The sequence below is a fragment of the Diuraphis noxia genome, unplaced genomic scaffold (assembly GCF_037042655.1).
Source record: "Diuraphis noxia isolate RWA-SAM2 unplaced genomic scaffold, SU_Dnox_SAM2 contig0002, whole genome shotgun sequence".
Taxonomy (NCBI): Eukaryota; Metazoa; Arthropoda; class Insecta; order Hemiptera; family Aphididae; genus Diuraphis; species Diuraphis noxia.
Window position 1 is genome coordinate 76,298,722 of NW_028301712.1, and position 22,078 is coordinate 76,320,799.

General features: G+C 32.9%; 1 protein-coding gene across 1 annotated transcript in view; it reads right to left on the reverse strand.

Moving 5' to 3' along the window:
• The window catches only part of dally (division abnormally delayed protein), a 92,555-nt gene that overhangs the window by 16,267 nt on the left and 54,210 nt on the right, over positions 1-22,078 (reverse strand). The window contains exons 3-4 of the mRNA XM_089219657.1: positions 17,622-18,018; positions 16,234-16,588 (exon numbers count right to left, since the gene is read on the reverse strand). Coding sequence (XP_089075783.1) covers positions 16,234-16,588; positions 17,622-18,018 — 752 coding nt within the window. The remainder of the gene's footprint in view (positions 1-16,233; positions 16,589-17,621; positions 18,019-22,078) is intronic.

Consider the following 22,078-nt stretch of genomic DNA (forward strand, 5'->3'; position numbering starts at 1 on the left):
GAAATTAATAATATGCACGCGATGTTCCCATAATATATTTGCGCACGGTTGTCGTTTTAATGTAAATTTAAAATATATGTGAATCAAGTGTATGCGCCTTTAAGACCTATTGCGACCGTATGATAATATAATCGAGATTTTTTTTATTTCGTTTTCCTATTCGAATGTAACCATCTCGCTTATTGTTGTTGTGGCTCCCTCTGGTCAATACAAACCACTCGTCGTGGAACCGATGCAATTTACATTTTGCCCAAACACAATTTACATTTAATCCTCGAATTAATCATTCAGCGTGCTTTTTTTGTTGTTAAATTAACCTTGGTATGAGATTTCAATACTATGTAACAACGAAAAAAAAAACACATAAAAAATTGGTATTTTTTAACCGCAATTTGATCGTATAATAATAACCGCGTTGCATAAAATATAAACGACATCTTGTCTTGTTATTTTTTTAACGCTACCTTGCAGCTATATGAATAATACGATGTGGAGGGATCTCGTCCTCAAGCTGAATAAAATACCTGAATAACGATCGATGCAAATTAAAACTACATACGTGTACGTATATAGGTACCGAATTCAAACGGGAAAAAGGCGTTTAATTTCCAAATCGAGTTATCACCGCGTGGACTGTTCAGATACACTGAAAATTTTGGATTTCAAACTCGTTCTGACCATCATCGTCTCATATACAATACTTATATTCTATGTATATATTATATATTATGTATTTATGTTGTGTTCGCGCGCGCACTCGTTTATTTATTATTATACGAAATCCTTGCAGCGTATATAATATTGTAGTAACGCACGCATGCATAATAATCATTATCCATTATATTATTGTTATTATTATTATTTATTATTATTATTATTAGTTATTACGTAGGTACTGAAAGATTCAGGTACTTATAACCAATTATTTAACGACAATGATATTTTGTTGCAGTTGTTGCACACGAATTACCGATGGTGATAATATTATCTGTACGCGCACATATATATAAGTACCAATACGGAGTGATCCTTTTAACGAAAGACACTCTTTGTTTCTGAAAAAAATAACTAACGTTTTTGAAAATATTTCTCCTGCGTGATTTGAATTTGTTACGAAACAAAATGTTTATTAGGCGTATTAATGTGTGAGCTGTAAAAATGTTATCGAATGATAAATAAAATCTGATTTGATTTTCGTTTATGAAGTCAACTGAACATTATTATTTGTTTTTAATTCTACACGACTACAGGGTGCAGTTGTTTTAATTCACCTTTTATAGAATAATTTACAAGATACGCCGTAATTTTGCTTCAAATCTCATAGTCAGTCGATTACAAATAATGTATAACATCGAACATATAATATATATAATTACTGTAAATAGGCACAGCTATTTCCAAACGCACGACGCATTAGTCGTTCGAATTGTATTTTTACTATCCATCTCGACCGAAACAAAACGTGTAGGCACTATTATCTACAATATATCGTACTATTATATTCTATACTGAAATATGCACATCATTGCACACACATAAGTAGAAAATGTGACGTTGTAAAATATAATAATAAGTGTAATAATTTTGATTCGATTTTCGCGCGACGTTCGGGTCATCGATAACATGTTTCGACTTAAACATGCGATTTCTACAATATCGTACGAATATTATGATAGGTATATGTATACAGTCGACTGAATACGTAGGCGTTGCAGGATTTACGAGGTCGTTGTTTTCCATTTCTCGAATAAACCACTATACACGGGATGATCGTAAATCAAAACGCGGTTTTTGACGAAACGAGTGGGTCGTATCGAACTTTTGGGGTGTGTCGCGTACGTCACTTCAGGCTGTGCCGGAGTATCACTCTCTTTCTCTTTCTCTCTCTCACTTTTTAGTCTTTCTATGCGCATACACACACACACACACGCGCGCGCGTTTATCATATACGTACTTAAATAAATATAATGCTGTGTAGGTATATTTTATGCTGCTCGTACTATTATTATATTGGCAATGGTCGACTTGACACGTATTGATTATACCTATACCTATATATATACATATTATTTTATGCGTTAACGTTTGCGTAAATAATATTACGTATTATTATCGTATTTTGCTAAACTTTAACACCGAATACGAGCTGTGTATAATACCTCTCAATAACCTATAAAGGTGCAGATCGATATTTATTATATGTTATTATTGTTCCACGACCGTGCTGTCGCCTACACTCGTCCGTTCAAGCGTATATTTCTGTTGCCAAAAACTTAATCAGAGGAAAACGCCCGACGACAAGCGTTACTCTAATTGTCACTTATTGTTTGGGAAACGCCAACATCGAATAAAAAGAAAACGGACGCTTCCCTGCACCTCCACGCCATTAGGGCTATATATGTATAACTCACAGCTCGCACGACGACGATAATCAAACTAAAAGAATTGGGCCCTGAAAATAAATAAATGATCGACACATCACAACGATTGCGATTGTTCCTTTTTACGACCGCCATTTTAAATGGAAGTGAATAAAATACATTTTTATAAATCCTAAAATGATTGTCAAAATAACCGTTTCGGTATATTTTATGGACATACTTATATATTATTGCAGTCGATTCAATATTTTACAACTATAGATGCTAACTATATTATCCTAGTTCGTTATTGATCATACATAGTGAATAGCATTTGCAATCAATATAATCGTAAGTTGTGAGTAAATATATTTTTAACTAAAGTCAGCATAAGATCTACCACATCCACGAGTGTATTATATTATTATCATTATTTTTAAAGATGTAATGATCACAAATTTGTAATTAATCATTAACTTAATTTTAAAACAGTTATCTTATCGACGTTTTATATTATATTATTATATAGGTTAGAAATATCAAATAGTAAGCATATAATAACACTTTGAAACAAATATATTATTCCTAATTGCATATTTCCTATGTACCTAATGTATTATTCTAGGTACCTAGGTGAAACGATTTCTAAAAGTATTTTAATTAATTTTTTAATCGAACTACTGCCGTATATCATACAATTATCAGATTTCTATTATACTAGAACACTTTCAAGTAACTATCTATACCAAATAGATATTTCCTATTTTATACCTTCTATACTCCTAAAAATCAATAATAACATTTTACAAAATGTGTATATTATGTATAATATTGTTTACAATTTAACCATATTAATTAATAACTCTTCAAAATTAATTATTCTATACTGTAATTAATTACTCCCACATCCGGTATACGATTTATAACTGGCTAAAATAATGGCCATATAATTAGCAGTTTGTCTATTATTTCGCAGTATTAATTGTCCCCCGTACCGATATAATAATTTATTTTTAAAAGTTGCAGCGGTACCTATACTATAGACCATTATCATAAGGTTAATTCTATTCGATCAACACTCGACTACATTAAAGCGTTTTCGAAATCAATGGACTGCCTATACCAGTACACATATTGTAGTTTCGCGTGGCGGACAAAAACGAAATAAAAAAATTTAAAACGGCGAACGTTTAATAAAATAATAATATATGTAACGCAGTTTTTAATTTAGTGGTTGTGCAACGGATGTTTGTATAAAACGAGGTTATTATACTGAGTGTGTGTTAAACAGATTAGTGTCATTGTGTGTAAAAAAACAAGTAACGAATTAGCAAAAAAAAAAATACCACGCTCATACCCTTCGTTAGTCGAAAACATTGTAATAATAATCATAATTTAATATGTACGCAAATAATAATAATTATTATTATTATACTACATGGACGGCGCAAACTCGTGCGTTATAGATATGATATATTTGGAAATATAACGCGCATTTCGGTTCAAAGCCATTACAGAAGTGAGTTTCGTGTAAAAAAAATTTGTAGCAATAACAATAATGTTGTAAGCTACGCAAAATATCAAAATTTTTATCGTTATCATTATTTCTGAAGTTTTGTGGTTTTTATTTTGTGATATTTTTTTTATCGTTGTATTTATATATGTATACCAATTTTTTTCTCGAGTTTGTCGATAATAATAATAAATAGTCAGCGTATAATAATCATATTAATGTTTACACTTGCAATATTATAAAACTGTCATTATATAATGTACATACACGTTTTTTTTTAGGGAGTATAACGAAATTATTTGAAAATTTCAAATTAATAAAAAAATAAACCGGAAGAACTTCGGTCTATGTGTACGATGGAAATAAACAGCAGTACTTATCGATATTATACATTTATCATGTAGCAAATAAATTTATAATACACAGGTAGTGTTTGCAAACAACCGTTATAGGACGCACTACACACAATCGGGTGTATTTGACATTTTTTCTTTAATTTATTACGTACCTACGTTTACGTGTACTCGTCGTACATAGATATGACATAAACGAATAAATCATTTTTCTGTTATTGCACAACCACCATGATGAGAATTCCGAGCAATTAAAGTACTCAATTATAGAAAAAATTATTCCCTGGAACAATAATCATAATTCACCCCGTAAATATTGTATAGGTACGTCTCTGTCGATATGCCTTACCGACATAAATGCAGGATGTCCATTCAAGAGTCACTTAATCCACACTTTATCGAGAATACTGCAGTGAACAAATACCTCACCTATTTATATACTGGGCTGTTTAATTTTTGTGCATAATTCCATAATATGCAACTCGATACGAACGTTTAACATTTTGCTTTTTTTTACATTTTTACTAATATACATATTATTCTAATAAAGTAGTAGAAATGTTTTATTTATTTTTTTTTTTTACGTATAGCGATGTCTAATCTGAAATAATCACGTTACAAATTATAATTTAAACACATAAAAACGACCGCGCACAGTTCCCTAATCCATGCGCTAACATCGCATAATTCAACTTTTATTCGAGATATAAACTGATAGGTAAGTAATAACTAATAATATTATGTATGAAGACGTGCTGCGTTCATGATTTAGGTACATAGCGATCGTTTGTGTAGTCGTGTTTACCTATTTCATTATCAAGATCTCATGTTACGGACGTATGAATATTATTATTTTGTGAAAAAAATCCCATTCATGTTCGTATAATAATTTTAATATCGTACACTAAGAAAGACCTTCCTTATTTGCATAACTATGTGTTATGAAGAAACCATATTTATGTGCATGAACATTTTCTCCGTTGAAAAATCGAGTTATCGAGTTTCCACTTGCGTACCAAATAATATTTATTTCGATTCGTCAAAATGTATGTCATATGGAAGCGTACGATTAATTAAATACCAATTATGGTACATTTAAAAAACGACGTATAATATTATACTAAATGTATATCGTTTCGGGAACCTTTAAACTTAAGTTAGACTTTCCTATACACCTATATACCTATACACGCATGTGTGTATTTTTTAATAATTTTTCTTGACTCTGATTAGTTGCGATATTTGTATATTTCGTGGAGAGCTTTGCAGGGTATATACCTGCATATTACTGTATAGTGTTTGTACAATTTTTACGACACCACACAGACCACGTTACCATGTTGTTGTATCTATATATTCATGCACACGGCTGGTATAGTATAAGCAAAAATACGATATGTTTATAGAATAATATATTGGTTTTATAACCATTTATTTATGAGCCCGTACTGCCAATGTCAACCAATGTGAAACGTGCGTTAAAACTCTGAGTGGACGTTAATAATATATAATTCGTATACACAAACGTAATTTGCACGTGTGTCTGTTGTCTATATAGAGCAGAAAACCCACCTTAAAATATATCGTATGGTATAGAAGAATATCGCGGTTATCGCGGTATCGGGTAACATAATATTATATATACGCACACATAATAATAATACAGAGGTAGGTATACGCTTATATTCGAATCGTTTCGTCGACAAACTGACGCCGATCAAAACCTACGACAACACGTTGCAATAATAATAACACTGACTCTCATTTTTTGTTCTCCCCAGCCGAAACCCACGCGGTGTTTGTTTAGTCTCCCCGGTGCAGCTCGGTTTCCGACCTATGCGCACGTATTGTATATAATAATACACAAACACACTGCAGGCACGGCGTTAATCGGGACAGGAGCACAATAATACTATACTCGCTTACCCATAAGACCTATATTGTACGTGGACTCCATGAGGGGGGGGGGGAGAACGAGAGAAACGTAAAACTGCAACGAGAGCGTGTATATATATGTAATATTATAATGGTGCACACGATATATAGGTACTCGCACGTATATATATATATAAAAGAAAATTAGTATATTGTGGTGTACGGTTGAACGTAAAAAAACCAAACAAAACGTAAAAAAAACTATAGTCGTATATATATTATACATATGCGGGATAGACGCCTTTGTCACGTGAGCGGACATACACCGCACCCAGCGAATGCGAATCCACACCGAATAAAATAAAATAATGTGCACGCGCGCCCCAATCGACAACGTTTTGCCAATAACAAATTTGAATTTCGAAGTTTTGGCTAAGGTACAGGACATTTGACTATAGTTGGTTTATTTTCTAATCAACTTATGAACTTGAATAGTTTAATACTTTAATTGACAATTGAAATTACTTTACAAATCCGAGCACGGAGACGCAGGTACCCATTTACACATATATATATATATATATTTACAAATACACACACGCACACACATATGTACTGCAGTAGTGCAGTATATACACTTTATGCATTATATCTTAATAAATATTTTTGAATGGCTGCAATACACTAATATTATAGTTTATAATATAATATAAATTATAATATCACTCCCACTATACGTAGATATATAGGTACAATATAGGTATATATTTAATTAATGATTCAAGATTTAACGTATAAAACGTTCATTAAACCAATTACTATTTTACTTTTTTTGAAAAAAAAAATGTTTACATGATTTTATTCAAAGTATTTTGATGTACGAGTCTATGTATAAAAAAAATGTCTGATGAGTAGATATAGAGTTTATGAAGCTTTTTATTTAAAATTTAAAAAAATATAATTTTTTTCAAAAATGTTGTTTTGCAACAAGTTTAAATTGTGTAAACATACATTTCAGAAAACGTTGGTAATTTTTTGAAATCGTGACTTTGATTACCTATGTATGGTCCGACGATCGATGTATGAAAAATGATGATAAACTATATGTGAGTAAATCGTTCGAATTGTATATTTGTTTGCATAAAGCCATTAAATTATTAAATAGAGTTATCTAATACATATACATTATACGTGCACAACATAAATTACATATTTATCATAATAATTGATGATTTCGTGGTAATATAATTAATAGGAATAGGTACATGCATTAAGTATATATAAATTAATAATTATATAATACAAATAATATATATACTAGTAAACTCGTTTAAACTTGAGTCGATTTTTTTCCCGATCGACCGGAGGGACTGGTATTATATCATTATATTATGTGTATTGTGTATTATGTACTTACAGCAGAATAATACTCATTATAATATAATATTCAAGTATATAATATATATATGTAATAATATATGATACAGGGTGATTCATCAAGTATACTTATCCTTATTTTTGCCTTTATTCAAACGTTGATTTTTTATTCTCTAGATAGAAAAATAAATATTACAAACTGTAATAATATGGTACTCGGTCAATTTCCACACGACATTATGAATGACATTTGAAGGGATTCCAAACAGATGAAAGTTATTCATGCTAAAAATATCTATTTTCATTCCAACTAACAACTGTATTAAACACTGATCAATCAAATTACGTTATATTGATTTTGAAAACAAGTTTTGATTCCTGATTGACGTCTTATTTAGATCCTACAATAATAACTTATAAACAAATTTTAACGTTTATATGTTGAGTTGTCAACATTTTTACATTTGACTTTAGAAATGTAAAAAAATTTGCATTTTCAAATATTAATGTCATACGTTTACAACTACTCATCCTTCTCCTTTATCATTATTTTAATAAATGGAAAATGTCGTTCGTAGCCTCGTAGGATCTTAAGTATACATAATATTAAGACGTTCAAATCAGGTTTCAATATTGAAATTCATAAACTGTTTGTTTTTAATACCCGAAACTTGACAATTTAAACAAAATTCTTTTGGAGTTGAACTTACGAGGACTACATTATACCCACATGGCCACATGTATTGTCTCTGTCTTAAAAGTGCGTATAACATAATAAATTTTATGCACAGCAGATCATGTTTAGCTCCGTTACCTTAAATAATTATAATGTGAATTTAAAAATTATAAAATTAATTGGTAGGAGTATTATTTAGACGACTTCATGGGCTTTTGATTACATTTAAATTATTTTGAAGCGAGTTATAAGTATTTTAAGATGTAAAAAAAAATGTACAGCGTAAAATTTGATATGTTACGCAATTGTAACGTAAGACGGATACAACACATGCGGGTAACGTGTTTTCACTGGAATTTAAAAAAACATGATCCCACATGTATAAATTATGGCAGGGAATTGTCCACAAACAGGTGGAAATCGTCCAAAAACCCGACTATAGTGGCAAATGATCGGGTAGCAATATTGACCTAGATTCTAATATTATTTAGTGTCGAGTATAGTGAAACTATAGAACAAGACTTCAGAGCAAACCCGCTGGTCCCAAGTCGTCGAAGCATATATTATACAGACATATGTGCGCACGGTGATTGAATTATTGGAAATATAAAATTGTGAAACATTTTTATTTTGTCACTAGATATAATATATCAGCTATAACATACATTCTTTAGATACCTATAGCAAAACCACTTTTTTCTTGCAGCAATAAATTCCCAATTCGTAGCCAAACCAAAGAACATTCAAATTATCAAAGCAAGGCGTGTATTTTTGGTGACCTTTTATTACTACTGGCTTCTTGCAATATTTAAATTACTAAAGAAACTATTAGGCATATAAATATTTTATAATGTTAATAATTTTGATTTCGATCGTTTTTGACGGTTGTTTAAATATTAAAAAGATCTTACGTTGAGCACTGTACCATTCTTCCTTAAAAAATGTTGTATTATATATTTATATGTTTACCGATTAATGCTATCAGCTACACTTCGACGAAGGCATGACGTAATGGTACGCAGTCACGCAGATGTCTGTCTTGACAATAATTATGCGTTTATCTAGAATGCAATTTTGAAGACGTAAAAGTCAAATTGCGTTTTAAAAGTTATATATGCAATATTCAATCAATATTGTGGATTTCAACACGCGCATTACAAACCAATTGGAAATTCATATACATTTACCTATAGGCTATAACTAATATGCATTATTGTTATTATTAGGCATTATTGGCACAACAATAATTCGGTCGGTAGAAGAAAATTGTAGTAAAACAACAAACAACGACATCCGAATCATATCATATTATTATTATTATCGTGTTGCGAAGTTGTGATGAAACGACCGATGGACAATTAGCGTATAAATTAATCAAAGTAAAAACAGTAAAAATACAAAATACTTATGCACTCGTACTCGTATGCTATAGTAGACGACTATATCGACGGCGCTCGGGAAATCTCTGCAGCATCCTTAGCTACTACGCACTACTGCACCTCAACTGATGGTCGACTTAAATTATAATGTGTGTGTGTAAGAGAGGCGTGTGTGTGTGTGTGTAGCCTACCGAGAAATATTGCGGCATAATAGCATTCCGGTAATATGTCGAACGATAAAAATAAGTGACGGAATTCTCCGATAGAATGTCGCAGCGGTTTTGCCGTGTAACTGTTCATATATGTGTTATGTATATATCTATATGTATATCGGACTACTATTTTTTTCATCCTCCTCCTCTTCCTTCGCCTGCTCCTTCATCACCGCCGACTCCTTCTTCTTCTTTCTCTGCGTTTATACTATAACAAACTTATAAACTCTTTGTCCTTACATCACTCACTCGCGCATCTATATTATATATACGTACCTACCGTCTAATTATCGTGGACGATGCCGCTCCCGAAAACATTTACATCGTTTCACGTTTGACCGTGAATTAAATTAGAACGGTGATGATTAAGGAACAGGACGTCATATTATATTATTGTAGCCATGGAAAAGCGCAGCACTTGTGCGTTTAAAAACCCTAAAATATGCGCTACACGTTTTTTACTAAAGGCTTATTTTAAATATATAAAGAATAAACTAAATAAAGAGCAATGTAGCATCTTTAATTAGAACGATGTCGAGAAAGACACGGATAACGTTCAAGTCGTTATAAGGTACCTGCAGCGTGTGTACACTGAAATACTCAACCAACCGCTGCAGCCACTGTTGCTGAGTGCGCGGAGACTTTCGAATAATCATAATATTGTGGTAGGTATAAGAAGCGATAAAATGTATATATAAAAAAAAAATGTGTCAAAACAATCAAACAAATGTAAATATGCTTCGAAAACCAAAAAAAATCCTAATGTAATCGACTTTAAAAAATTAAAAAATACTTTAAAAATGCAACAGAAAACTATAAAATGTATAATCATTTTTTTCATAGTTTCTAGTTTGATTGTATTTCGTTCGTATAAGAAGCTGAACTATATATATTTTTGAAATATATTTTGAAATCAATTTGATTTGATATACTTACGACCGCACACATAAATATATTTCAAAATGTGTGGTTTCTGGAAAGTACATAAATAATACGATGTGCAGTACCTAATTGTGTACCTCTATAATATAGATAAAAGGTACTTAACACGTCATGTGTGCGCTTATAACCATCGAATAATAATAATTACGAGTTGTGGTCGTGCCGTACACTGTTATTATATCGGGAACGAACGAACACACACTCGACAACACTATTCTACACACCTCGCCTGTACAATAATATTACAATATAAACCGATTCGCGTTGATCGCGGCGACACAATTTAAAACGAACAGCATATATAATAATAATAATAATATATACGCATAAAATACAAAATATACACTCGCCCGGTGAATGCCCGGCTTAATTATATATTATACATTTAACTAGACACAATCGACGGTTTCGAAACGCGTCATAATACACATCGATTACTGTCTGCTTTTTTTCCATACCTATATCCACTTTAGATTTTGTTTTTTTAATTTTCATTTTTTCTCTCTCATTCCATTCCGTGTACACAAGAGGCCATAACAGTTTCGTTTTACTTTTCGTGATTAATCACGAGATACTGAACTTCATCTGGCGTGTCGAAACCATATAATATAATAAATACATCGATTCGGCAGCCATATATTATTATGAATGATAATATATTGTATTATTACTATTATTGTTTTTGCGCGAAAAACCGACTTGACCATCACGGTATTTTTTTTTTTTTAATACGAAATCAATGTTTTACGATACAAAAATGTAATTGAAAAAAAAATATCGATACCTAACACTTGAGTTCCGGTACCGTGTTGAATGTTATATAATATTATATTGTATAATGTAACGTGCATAATTATTTTTTAATTTAATGGATTTTAATTTATGGTTAAGCTTTAATAACAACGCTACCTAACAAACTAGATTTTTATTTATCTCGTCTTGGCATATATATATATATATATATATATTATATACCTACGTATCAATAACTTAAATTTAAAATATATTATACTCTAAAAGGTCGAGCCCTTGACCATTTTATATCGCGATGCGATCTGCATAATTTTTTATTATTATTATCTTAAACATGTATGATTTACCTATTCTTGTATAACTTATGAAAAAAAAAACATCGCTCTAGGGGATTCAGAAATTATGTACCTACACTTACGTGAATGCAATTTATTCCATACAAACTAGACGCGTATTTATAAATCGAAATTATAATTCGCCATAAAGTTATTATTAGTTATTACTTATTAACACCTTTAATATTTTAACTATCGATGTTTTTCCCCGGAGACATAAGAATTTATGTGTTATCCAAAATAAGCATATCATATTATTACTATTATTAATTACGTCACTTTGTTTGATAAAACGTACAAAATAACTTTTCTGCTGATTAACACAATTATGTGATACATTCCAAGTTTTTATGGTAATATACATCAAAACATTTTAATGCTGTTATTCAACGACCAATCTGTCGGTAATTCAACAAACATGAAAACAATTAAACTGTGAATACCATAAAGGTAGCATACAATTTGTAATTACATTAGTTTGACAACTTCGAACAGTCAACAAAATGTCAATGTATTTAATACCGGACAGTCGGTGTTAAAGTTTTGAGTTTAAAACTTATATTATTGCATCACGGATTTATTAAATTTAAAAGCATTTTGTAAATGAAAAAAAAAGATATATTAAACGCGGGCTCCATCCTGTTGAACCTTTTAAAGGGTTTCTATAATACTCGGGGGACAAATCTAGTACGAAATAGTCTTATTTTTGGCACGATCGTTGGAATTTTTACTCTCGACAGATTTATTGGGGAGCCAGACACCCGTTCTTCACTTGGGTTCTAATAAGAAATTTCCTGTTGCCAATGATACACACCGGCTTCTCTCTCTCTCACCCCTCCCTCTCAAATCACCTCCAGTCACTCCTTCATTCTATTTCACTCTCCCCTTGTGTGTGTGTGTGCGTGTGTATGTGTGTGTGAGTTTTTATCTTTTTTTTTACGCCCGGTAAAAATAAACCAACTGCACGGCGACATTCCATTCCGAGGTACACGCTAAAAATGCACCGTCCGCCGACGTCGTCGCCATGCATATAATCTTGTCACACATATAAATCGTTGGCCTTAACTCGGTATATTAACCATTCCCGTCTTAAAATATACAGAGTGATTTCCATACCGCAGACGGACCGTCCATTCCATCGCGCCGCCTCGTATATGTGCTTTATTTGGCCATATGTATATATTATGTAAAGCTAATCGCAGATTATTAATAATAATTATACGTACTTAAATACGTTTGTATTTGTAACGACACTTCTAATTATACATTTTGTAAAAACGGCGCGACGTTTAAATGTGTAACGCGCCCAAGACGACTGCAGCACTCTAATAAATTATTCATAACGATGCATTGGTAATTTATTTGAATCAACCGCACCCTGTGTTCTCTAAATAAATATACGAATCTTGTGGGCTCGCTATCTTCGATTATAAAAAAGTTCAAGATTTCTGCAATAGTGTACAAACTATTTTCTTCGTACAAAATAAATTACAGTAATAAACATTTTCGTTTCACTTTTTTTTTCATCAATTTTCTTTTCGTGTATAAATTTAAATTAGCCTAATTTTACTTTCAAAATATTGTGTTCTCTGTATATAGTATTAGAAAAATTACTTTCGTTATTAGCTATTACACTTATTATATTCGCTCCTTCAATATAAAATTCGTAACATTTTCCCTTTTCATAGTTCCGTTCCACACGCACCGCTAAGTGTTCTTATGAAGATTTGGGTATCTACAATCTATATACGTACGTGGTACGTCGCATATACCTATATTATATTATACAGGTATGCAAAGAGTATATACCTATACTGAATTATAAAAATAGAAAAAACCTAATTTTCACTAATTTGACCTAGTTTCGATGAAACAAAGCTTTGATGAGAAAAATGTATAAGTATGCCATTCGATGATAATGAATATTATGATAATTCCGTCACTTTTCTTTTCACTCTTGCTTTATATGATGGTAGCATGTATTGTTAACGATTTTTGAGAATTCCATTTTGATTTTTTTCTTTTCGATACGTATGGTTGCGCCGTCAGAACGAAGATAACATTTGGATGATGATTTATCGTTCCGTTACGACGTTACCTACGTGTAAGTATAGAAACGGTTAATTCTTTAAAACGGTTCCCAGACGCAATAATCGATTTATTTCGTAAACGTCGCACCAAAAAACACTCGAAAATTATTATTTAATATAATAACCTAACCGATATCGCAAAACGAATCCCGAAAAAACTACGTCAAAAAAAAAAAAAAATCATCCAACATAATCAACTATATTGTCCAGTGCTTTTTGGTGCCGTGCCTAATGCGGGATTTTAAACGAAACGCAGTCAAAGGATTTCCAACCCCGTCGTGGGCTCGGTAGAGGGGGGGGGGTGTAAGTGTACCGCAATCGAACGTCCTGCGCGTTTTTCGTGCACTGCAACACTGCACCGGCGGCACCTCGTTAGCGCTATACAAATCGACCGAATTCGTCTTATTGTTCACGCATCATGTGCTTACACATTGTTGTGCACATAATATAATATATACAGGTATTATATAGGTATGCATAGTATAGAGTTCTGCTTGTAAATATATAATATTTAATGTAGATATATAATATATAGGAAAATGCTGCGGATTGTCAGGAGGTGCAGCGCGAGTGTGTGTGTGTGTGTGCGTGTGTGTGCGAGTTGGAACCGGTCCAAATATGGTAAATCGAGTTTAGTATCGGAAGGGTTGTGCGTTTGTGTACACGCCTACGTCTGTATGCATATTATATATATATATACAAACACATAAAATACATAAAGAATACACGTGCGTTTGCGTGTGTGTGCGTGAAAGGTGCCGGCAGATCGGAATTCCTCTCGCCGGACCAATGGAAGTCCAGCATTTCATTGAGATGAGTCATACGCGTTGCACCGGTCCTCGCCCCGACGACGATGTGCACGTCCTCGTCGTCTCGTGATCTCAGGTGGCGCTACTAGGCGCACCGATCCGTCTGGTCGGTATTTCGGGTCCCGCCGCGCGTATACGCGTTATGTATAGTTATATATTATCATAATAGGTACGCATTATATTATATTGTTATTATACCGCCCGAACCATTCAGTAAAACCGTGTCGGAGATATCCGATCGCCCAGAGTCATTGATATCTGCGGGGAAATCGCCATATCATTTGAATTCCACGAGTTCGGACCACCTGGTCTTTCGTTTCATCTCTCCAGAGAGAGAGGGGGTGGGAGACGGAGAACAACGTTCGGTTTCGGCGTACCGCGGACGTGCAAGAGGTAGGTAGGTATACCTAAAAATATTCCGACCACATAATTTTACTCATTAGGTAGGTACTGCACGAAAATATGCATCCAACAAATGCACTATGCACACCGTACAAAGGTACAGGTATAATAATATTTTAAGCGTCCGCTGATTTCGTTATCGCTGCAGTAAAAAACTGTATAAATATGATAGCGCGTGACCTCGATTTAACATATAAAACACTCGAATCGCGAGGAAGTATATATATTATTTAATGCATTCGTGTAATATGTTATTACATATTATAATGTGGTAGGTATTAAATATTATGAAAACACTATTAATAGGTTATATAGGTATATGATAAACTAAACATAATCAAACCAACGAGTTACGATTGTTCCTACAGTCTTACGACGATTATCATTACTATAAATTAAATAGACAAACATAATTATTAAATATACAAGTACAACTAGGAAACTAATAAAATAAAGAAATTTAATTTTTTTTCGGCGAATAGAAAATACGTGTAGGCGCCTAGTATAGGTACTGCTACGAATAAATTTACATAGGTATTATAAACGATTTTTAGATAAATCTATAACGAGTGATATTAGAATTAAATTTTCTTTTTAAATAGGTATGCATATTTTTATGTAAATTGTACCAATACTCTGCCTAGAATTTATCTATTTTCAGACCAGCCAAGTCGAAAAGTACCATAATATTGTATTTTAACTCTTAAAATTAGTACTCACATTTACAGTGTATACCTTACGAGTTCCAAATGAGAGACTACTGGTAATGATATAATATTCAAAATTATATAATGTCGATTCTATCTTGGTGTGTATCGTGTATAGGTGTCATCGCAATGGTCATATTATGCATGATATCAAAGATGAAGGAAGATTTAAAATAAAAACTAAAAAAAGGAAACGTAGATAGCGACAAATTTAAGGAAAAAAAGTTGACATTGTAATCATATTGATATTTCAACGAATTAATTGAAACTTGAAACAACAGGTCCGAGAGAGAATTAAAATGATTATTAGGGTCCTGTTTTACAGATTTAAGGGTATATATATATATAATAAATTAAAAATAAGTATACAATACTTTTAAAATTACCTAGAGCGGTGTTCGACACTCGTGTCAATAAATCTATATAATGTAAATGTAAAATCCTACTCACGTTGTTTTGTATGTCTGAAGCGTGGTTCATCGCGTACATGATGGCTTCGGATATCCTCGAGTGCAGGGATCTGAGCAGGTCCTCCAGACACACCGACGACTGGCCGTTGTTGATGGCCGACACCAGACGGTCCACGGCCTCGTAGTATCCGGTCCACGGCGCGTCCAGGTGCGCCGTCTCCCTGGCCAGACAGCCGCGGATAACGTTCACGCACAGCCCGTGACACGGTTTCGCGTCCTTGCCGTCGCACCACGAGCACTGTCTCATCCGAGTCAGCGCCGCCGAACACTGTTCCGTATTTCCGTAGCCCAGCCACGACCGGGAGTGTTCTTCGTCCACTAATTGGCCACCGTATCTACATCATAATATTATTATTGTTATTACAACGTCGTCGAGTAAAACAAGTGTGAGATTTGAGATTTGATTGGACATTCACTACGCGATGTCGATATCTTACGAACTGTTTGCTGAACGAATCATCATCAGTCGGTGTCATCGGCGGGGACCGAGCCAAACGTACGCACAGATGAGTTTGGCAGTAATCAGTTACACGTTGCAAAGTAACGCAGCCAACACATATATTACAATTCTTAACTATATAGTAGCTTGTAATGAATTGCGTGATTTGTAGTTTTAATTAAAAGATACGTGTAATAGGTTACATTTATTGTTATATTTAAGTAAGTAATTATTAGACGATATCAAAATTATTTTTATATTTTATATATAATGAAAACCACGATATGAAATTTGGTATTTTTTTTTTTTAACTATTCTTAATTTTGAATAGAACTACTAAAAGATCTAACGTGTTATTTAATTTGCACTGACTACTAACAATATATTTATATATAATATATATAGATATCTATAAAATATTATTATGCTCTAACCATGAATATTAGTAATTATTATTAGGTTCCTATCGTTTTAGTATATTGTGTAATAATGAATTTTTATTTCAACAGCCGTTTTAATAAATTTCATTGTTAATACTTTTACATTAAACATCTTTTTTTCAGGAACCCCTCATACAAACAAATATTTAGCAGTGACATTATTATTTTCTCAAAGAAATGAACTAAAGTGACTTTCAATGTAACAGTAACTTGTATAACCAGTTACAACTAGTCATATAACTATAACTCATCTATCGAGCTGACTAGCTAAGTAATAGGGTAGGCGCGAGAATTGAGCATTATTTTGGGACAATAGATATATATAATATTATACTTAATAGTTCCACTTGGTACAAGACACACTTAGTAATATTATGGATATTCCGTTTGCCATCAGAATAAAAACGGAAATACTTGAGAAATCGGGTTTCCCAAAAAATCAAAGACATAAAACTATCGTTAAAGTCTATCCATATACGTTTATCATACCTGAGCGCGTGTACGAGTACATTGGTGGCGGAGAATGTCCTGGAAATGTCCTTGGCCAGCGTGTACGGCACGTCGCCGAACGGTTTAACATCGAAGGCTTTACCGGTTAGACACTGGACGTAATCCTCGTCGAACTCGGTCTCGCCGCCATCCGGTCTGTCGGCCGCCGCAGCCACCGTTCGGTAGACGACCGGAAACAGGTCGGCGAACAGCCGGGATGCAGCGTCTTCCAGGCTCGTCGCCGGAGTCGTTTCCGGGTCTTCGTGCACGTACCGCGACAGCCGCCCGTAGAACGCGTCCAACGGACCGGCGGCCGGTCCTTCGATGCTCGAGTACACGTCCGCCAGTACTCGAACCGTTTTGCTCTTGGACTTCCGGATCATGTGCGTCATGTGATCTGAAACGATAGTTTTCGAGATATACTTCATAATATATAATATAAGGGTGTAAGCGTAATGGGTACATAATAGATATTATAGTGTCACGCACGTGCTGCGGTAAATATCTGTTATACACTACGTAAGACAGAGCATACACATGACGTGTCTAGAAATTAAAATTGTTGGAAAATACAAACAACTTAATATTTCTGATAAAAAAAAAGTTGAATATTCACATGTCTCTTTATTATGAAACAATAAAGTAAAAGACGTTATGTACAAATTTGTTTACAATCACTTGAAGAAACATTATAAAACTCTATAGAGTTACTTAAAGGGTTATAGGTCATCAGGTCGTTGATATTTTGACGTGCCATTTATTCTTATAATTACTATATACATTTTGAGAAGAACACATTTTCTTATAAATCAAAAATAATAGCTTTAATACATATTACCATAATTAAAATCAACATTCTCATATTATGGTATTATACAGTAGATAATGAGTTAAAAATATTTTATTTTATTGAAATTTAAACTTTATATTTTAAATTAGAAATTTCAAATATTTCAAATTTGTTGATGTGTTCTATATTTCTTTTTTGCTTAAATCATCTCACTTTGTTACTACTGTTACTAGTATAGGTACCGATTTATCAACGACCATCGTTTTTAAAATGATTGCTATAATAGTTAGTTTAGAAATGTAATATTTCGCAAGCTTCGCATATTTTATTTTGGTTTTAAGAATTGGTAAGTTTTATTTTGGACACCGTGTTGTTTTTTCTGAATTTCAAATGGTAATTTCTATAATATTATTCACTTGTATTAACTATCCAAAATTGGTCTAATACACAATATTATTATTTGCATATAGACGAGTCCGAAACGTCGAGGTGGGTTGATTACTCGTTTTGAAATTCAAACAACCCTATACAATGTATTATAATGAGATGATGTCGCGGCGGTAAAGTGATACCTTCTCTAATTATTATTATTATTATTACTATTACGGGGGAATAGAACTGCGATTTGATGCGTTTTTGCGGTCTGTATATTATCCGCACGCATGGACGCGACATTCATATTAATAAAATACGATATTATGTTGCTACTTTGATTTAGTTGTATTCATTATTTCCGTTGCACCTATATTAATATCAGCACGATGACATTTAGAATTGCGAAAACGCATTCGAATCTCTATTAATTTTCCGTTTTGGGTTTCTTGCTTAAAGGTCCATGAATAGCATTATACCTAATCGATATCGAAGCAAAAAAAGAAATCGGTTTAAGTCGATCATGTCAAAAAAATTAATCGTACATCGTTATGGGTGCGCGTAAGTTATACATTTAAAATAACACAAGAAAAAAAACAAATTTAAAAAATGAAAAATGAAAAAGGTACCTACACCTATGACCTATATGATATGTATTTAAGGCTTTGAGTGTGACTTGTACGATAGCAAACTGCAGTACTCATAACAGTACTCAACTACTTAACATCACTAGCCTCCACCATAATACACGAAGATACAATAAAAATATAATTTACATATTACATTTGCATTATTTGCAGCAGTTTGCACTGACGATGGGTAGAATTTAAAACGAACATAAAAGAAGATAGAAATAATTACGTTCTTATATTTTTATTAGGTACTGCGATTCGATTTCGAATAACTCGACGTGGATTTGTGTTATGGGAAATATACAATTATTGTACTTATATTTTAAATCATAATAAGTACGAATGTGTACGCGTATATATAATATATAAGAGGATCGTTAGCTGAATAATTCGTATTCGTTTAAGCTTATTATTTCTTAAGTGCTTTCCAAAGTATACGTACAACATTTTTAATCACCAACGTACCTGGTAAATATAATAATAAAATATAGAAGTGGAATAACTTATATGATATGATAATAATATCTGTCGACAGTGCACTTAATATATAATATACGTATTACATTATAAACTGCAGATATTGAATTATCGCAACGATCTCATGCATCAATTATGTATTAGCGAAAATATTACTATATAGTGCGCGAGCACACACACACACACACACACACACGTTACATACGTCGTGCTCTAGTAATTCGTGTCTATAATTACTAATTAGGTATATCACATATTATATACGATAACGCAGAAATTAAATACTTCGAACTTAATGGATCGTTTAATCGTTTCGTACGCGATGAAGACACTGCAGAGTTGACGAATCCGTCGACAATCGAAACGATTGATATCATATGATATTTTCATAAAATATATTATATAGGTCAAGTCTCTGTGGACTGTGACACTTGTCGTTCGACGAGCACGGGATTCACGCGTCTCTTACACAGGCGCGTGCACTGTGCACCATGATGCGGCATGCAGTAGCTGAAGCGATTGCACATCTGCAGTAGGTACTCAGATAATATATTATGTACATTTTCCGACTAATTGACGATGGATATATATATATATATATATATATATACGCTGTAGTTTGTAAGTACATTATATAGTAGTATGATATATGAGGTGATACATTTAACTTTTTAATACACTCATCACTCATATTATGTTTAAAAAATATGTACCTACGTTTTTAAACATAAACAATAATTTTTAATGAAATCATTATTTCTTTTACATTATAAATTACAATATAACATTTTTAGATGAAAAATTCTTCTTTTTTTCTTTTAATGACAATGTTAAAGTACAATTTAAAATTCCTATCTTGTAGTATATAATATTATTCGATGTATTTTGATCTATAAAAATCAAATTTCGGAAAGTGGTTAATTTGTATAACATCTCATAAGTGTTTTAAGTTTGGACAAGCTGAATAGTAGGACCATTTTGACATTTTTAAAGGTGCCCCTGTACCACTCCACTCGGGTCATCAAAACTCGATATACTCATAAGCGATAAGCCACTCGTCCTATTCGATTTTTGTTTATCAAAGTACTCAAGAAATGAGAAATTAAAAAATGCGCTTGTTTTTTTAACGGGTATCATTAGAAAGGAAAAAAATTAAAAAACTATTTAGTAAAAATATAATTTTTTAGAAAAATGACCAAGTTAAGTGTGTAAAAAAGGTATTTTCAAAAACGTTTATAGTTTTTGAAACAATGAAGGTTTCACGTTGATTGGATTACTCGGCATATTATAGATTTTTTATTTTTGGAATCGGATAGTTTGTGCACGCATCATGTACATGAGGTGTACTTAGAGTATACGTGTATATAATATACATATACATATTATATATTATTATTATACTCGTTGTAGGCTGTTATAATATTATTAAGTACGGTATAGAGCTACGGGTAACGCGCAACGGGTTTAATAAGGTGGTATAATATTACGTAATACGTGTATTTATAGATACGCATGGAGAAAAACATGAAAACGAAATGAAATGATAATAATAAAAAAAAATTCAGATTATATGAAACGGAATTAAAAGAACGATCGGATGAGAGGGAGAAAAATACAAGAAACAATTGAATGGGACCCGCCGATCTGGACTGGAATGCAGTTTGCTATAGACCTATAGTACCCGGAGGACGTCGCCCGCGGCGGCCGGGGGGGTCTATCGCTGGAATGCGGCGGCGGCGGCTGCCCTCGTGTGTCGTACGAGTGTGCAGTACTATATACCGAAATGAACATTTATTCACCGTCATTCGTCAGCCGGGGTGAAAATATATTTTTATGTACGCCGCCGTCTCGCGTCGGGAGGATATTATTATTGAACGTTATTATATTATTATTATTTATTATCATTATTATTATTATTATTATTATTGACTACTAGGAGCCATCAAAAGTGAGGCCGGCAGACCGATGTATGTGTGTGTCACGCGCATTTATACATATACCGGTTGAACGCATTATTGATAATAATAATAGAACGTACTGCGTTGTAATAAGGTACCTATTATGTTATTTAAGACGAGTTTGCGGACAAACCGGACTGCTGTCATCGTTGCAGCAGCAGCTGTGAACAGCGAATTGCGATCCAGACACATCAACGCCTGGAAAATGCCGCAGTCGCGGAGGCAATC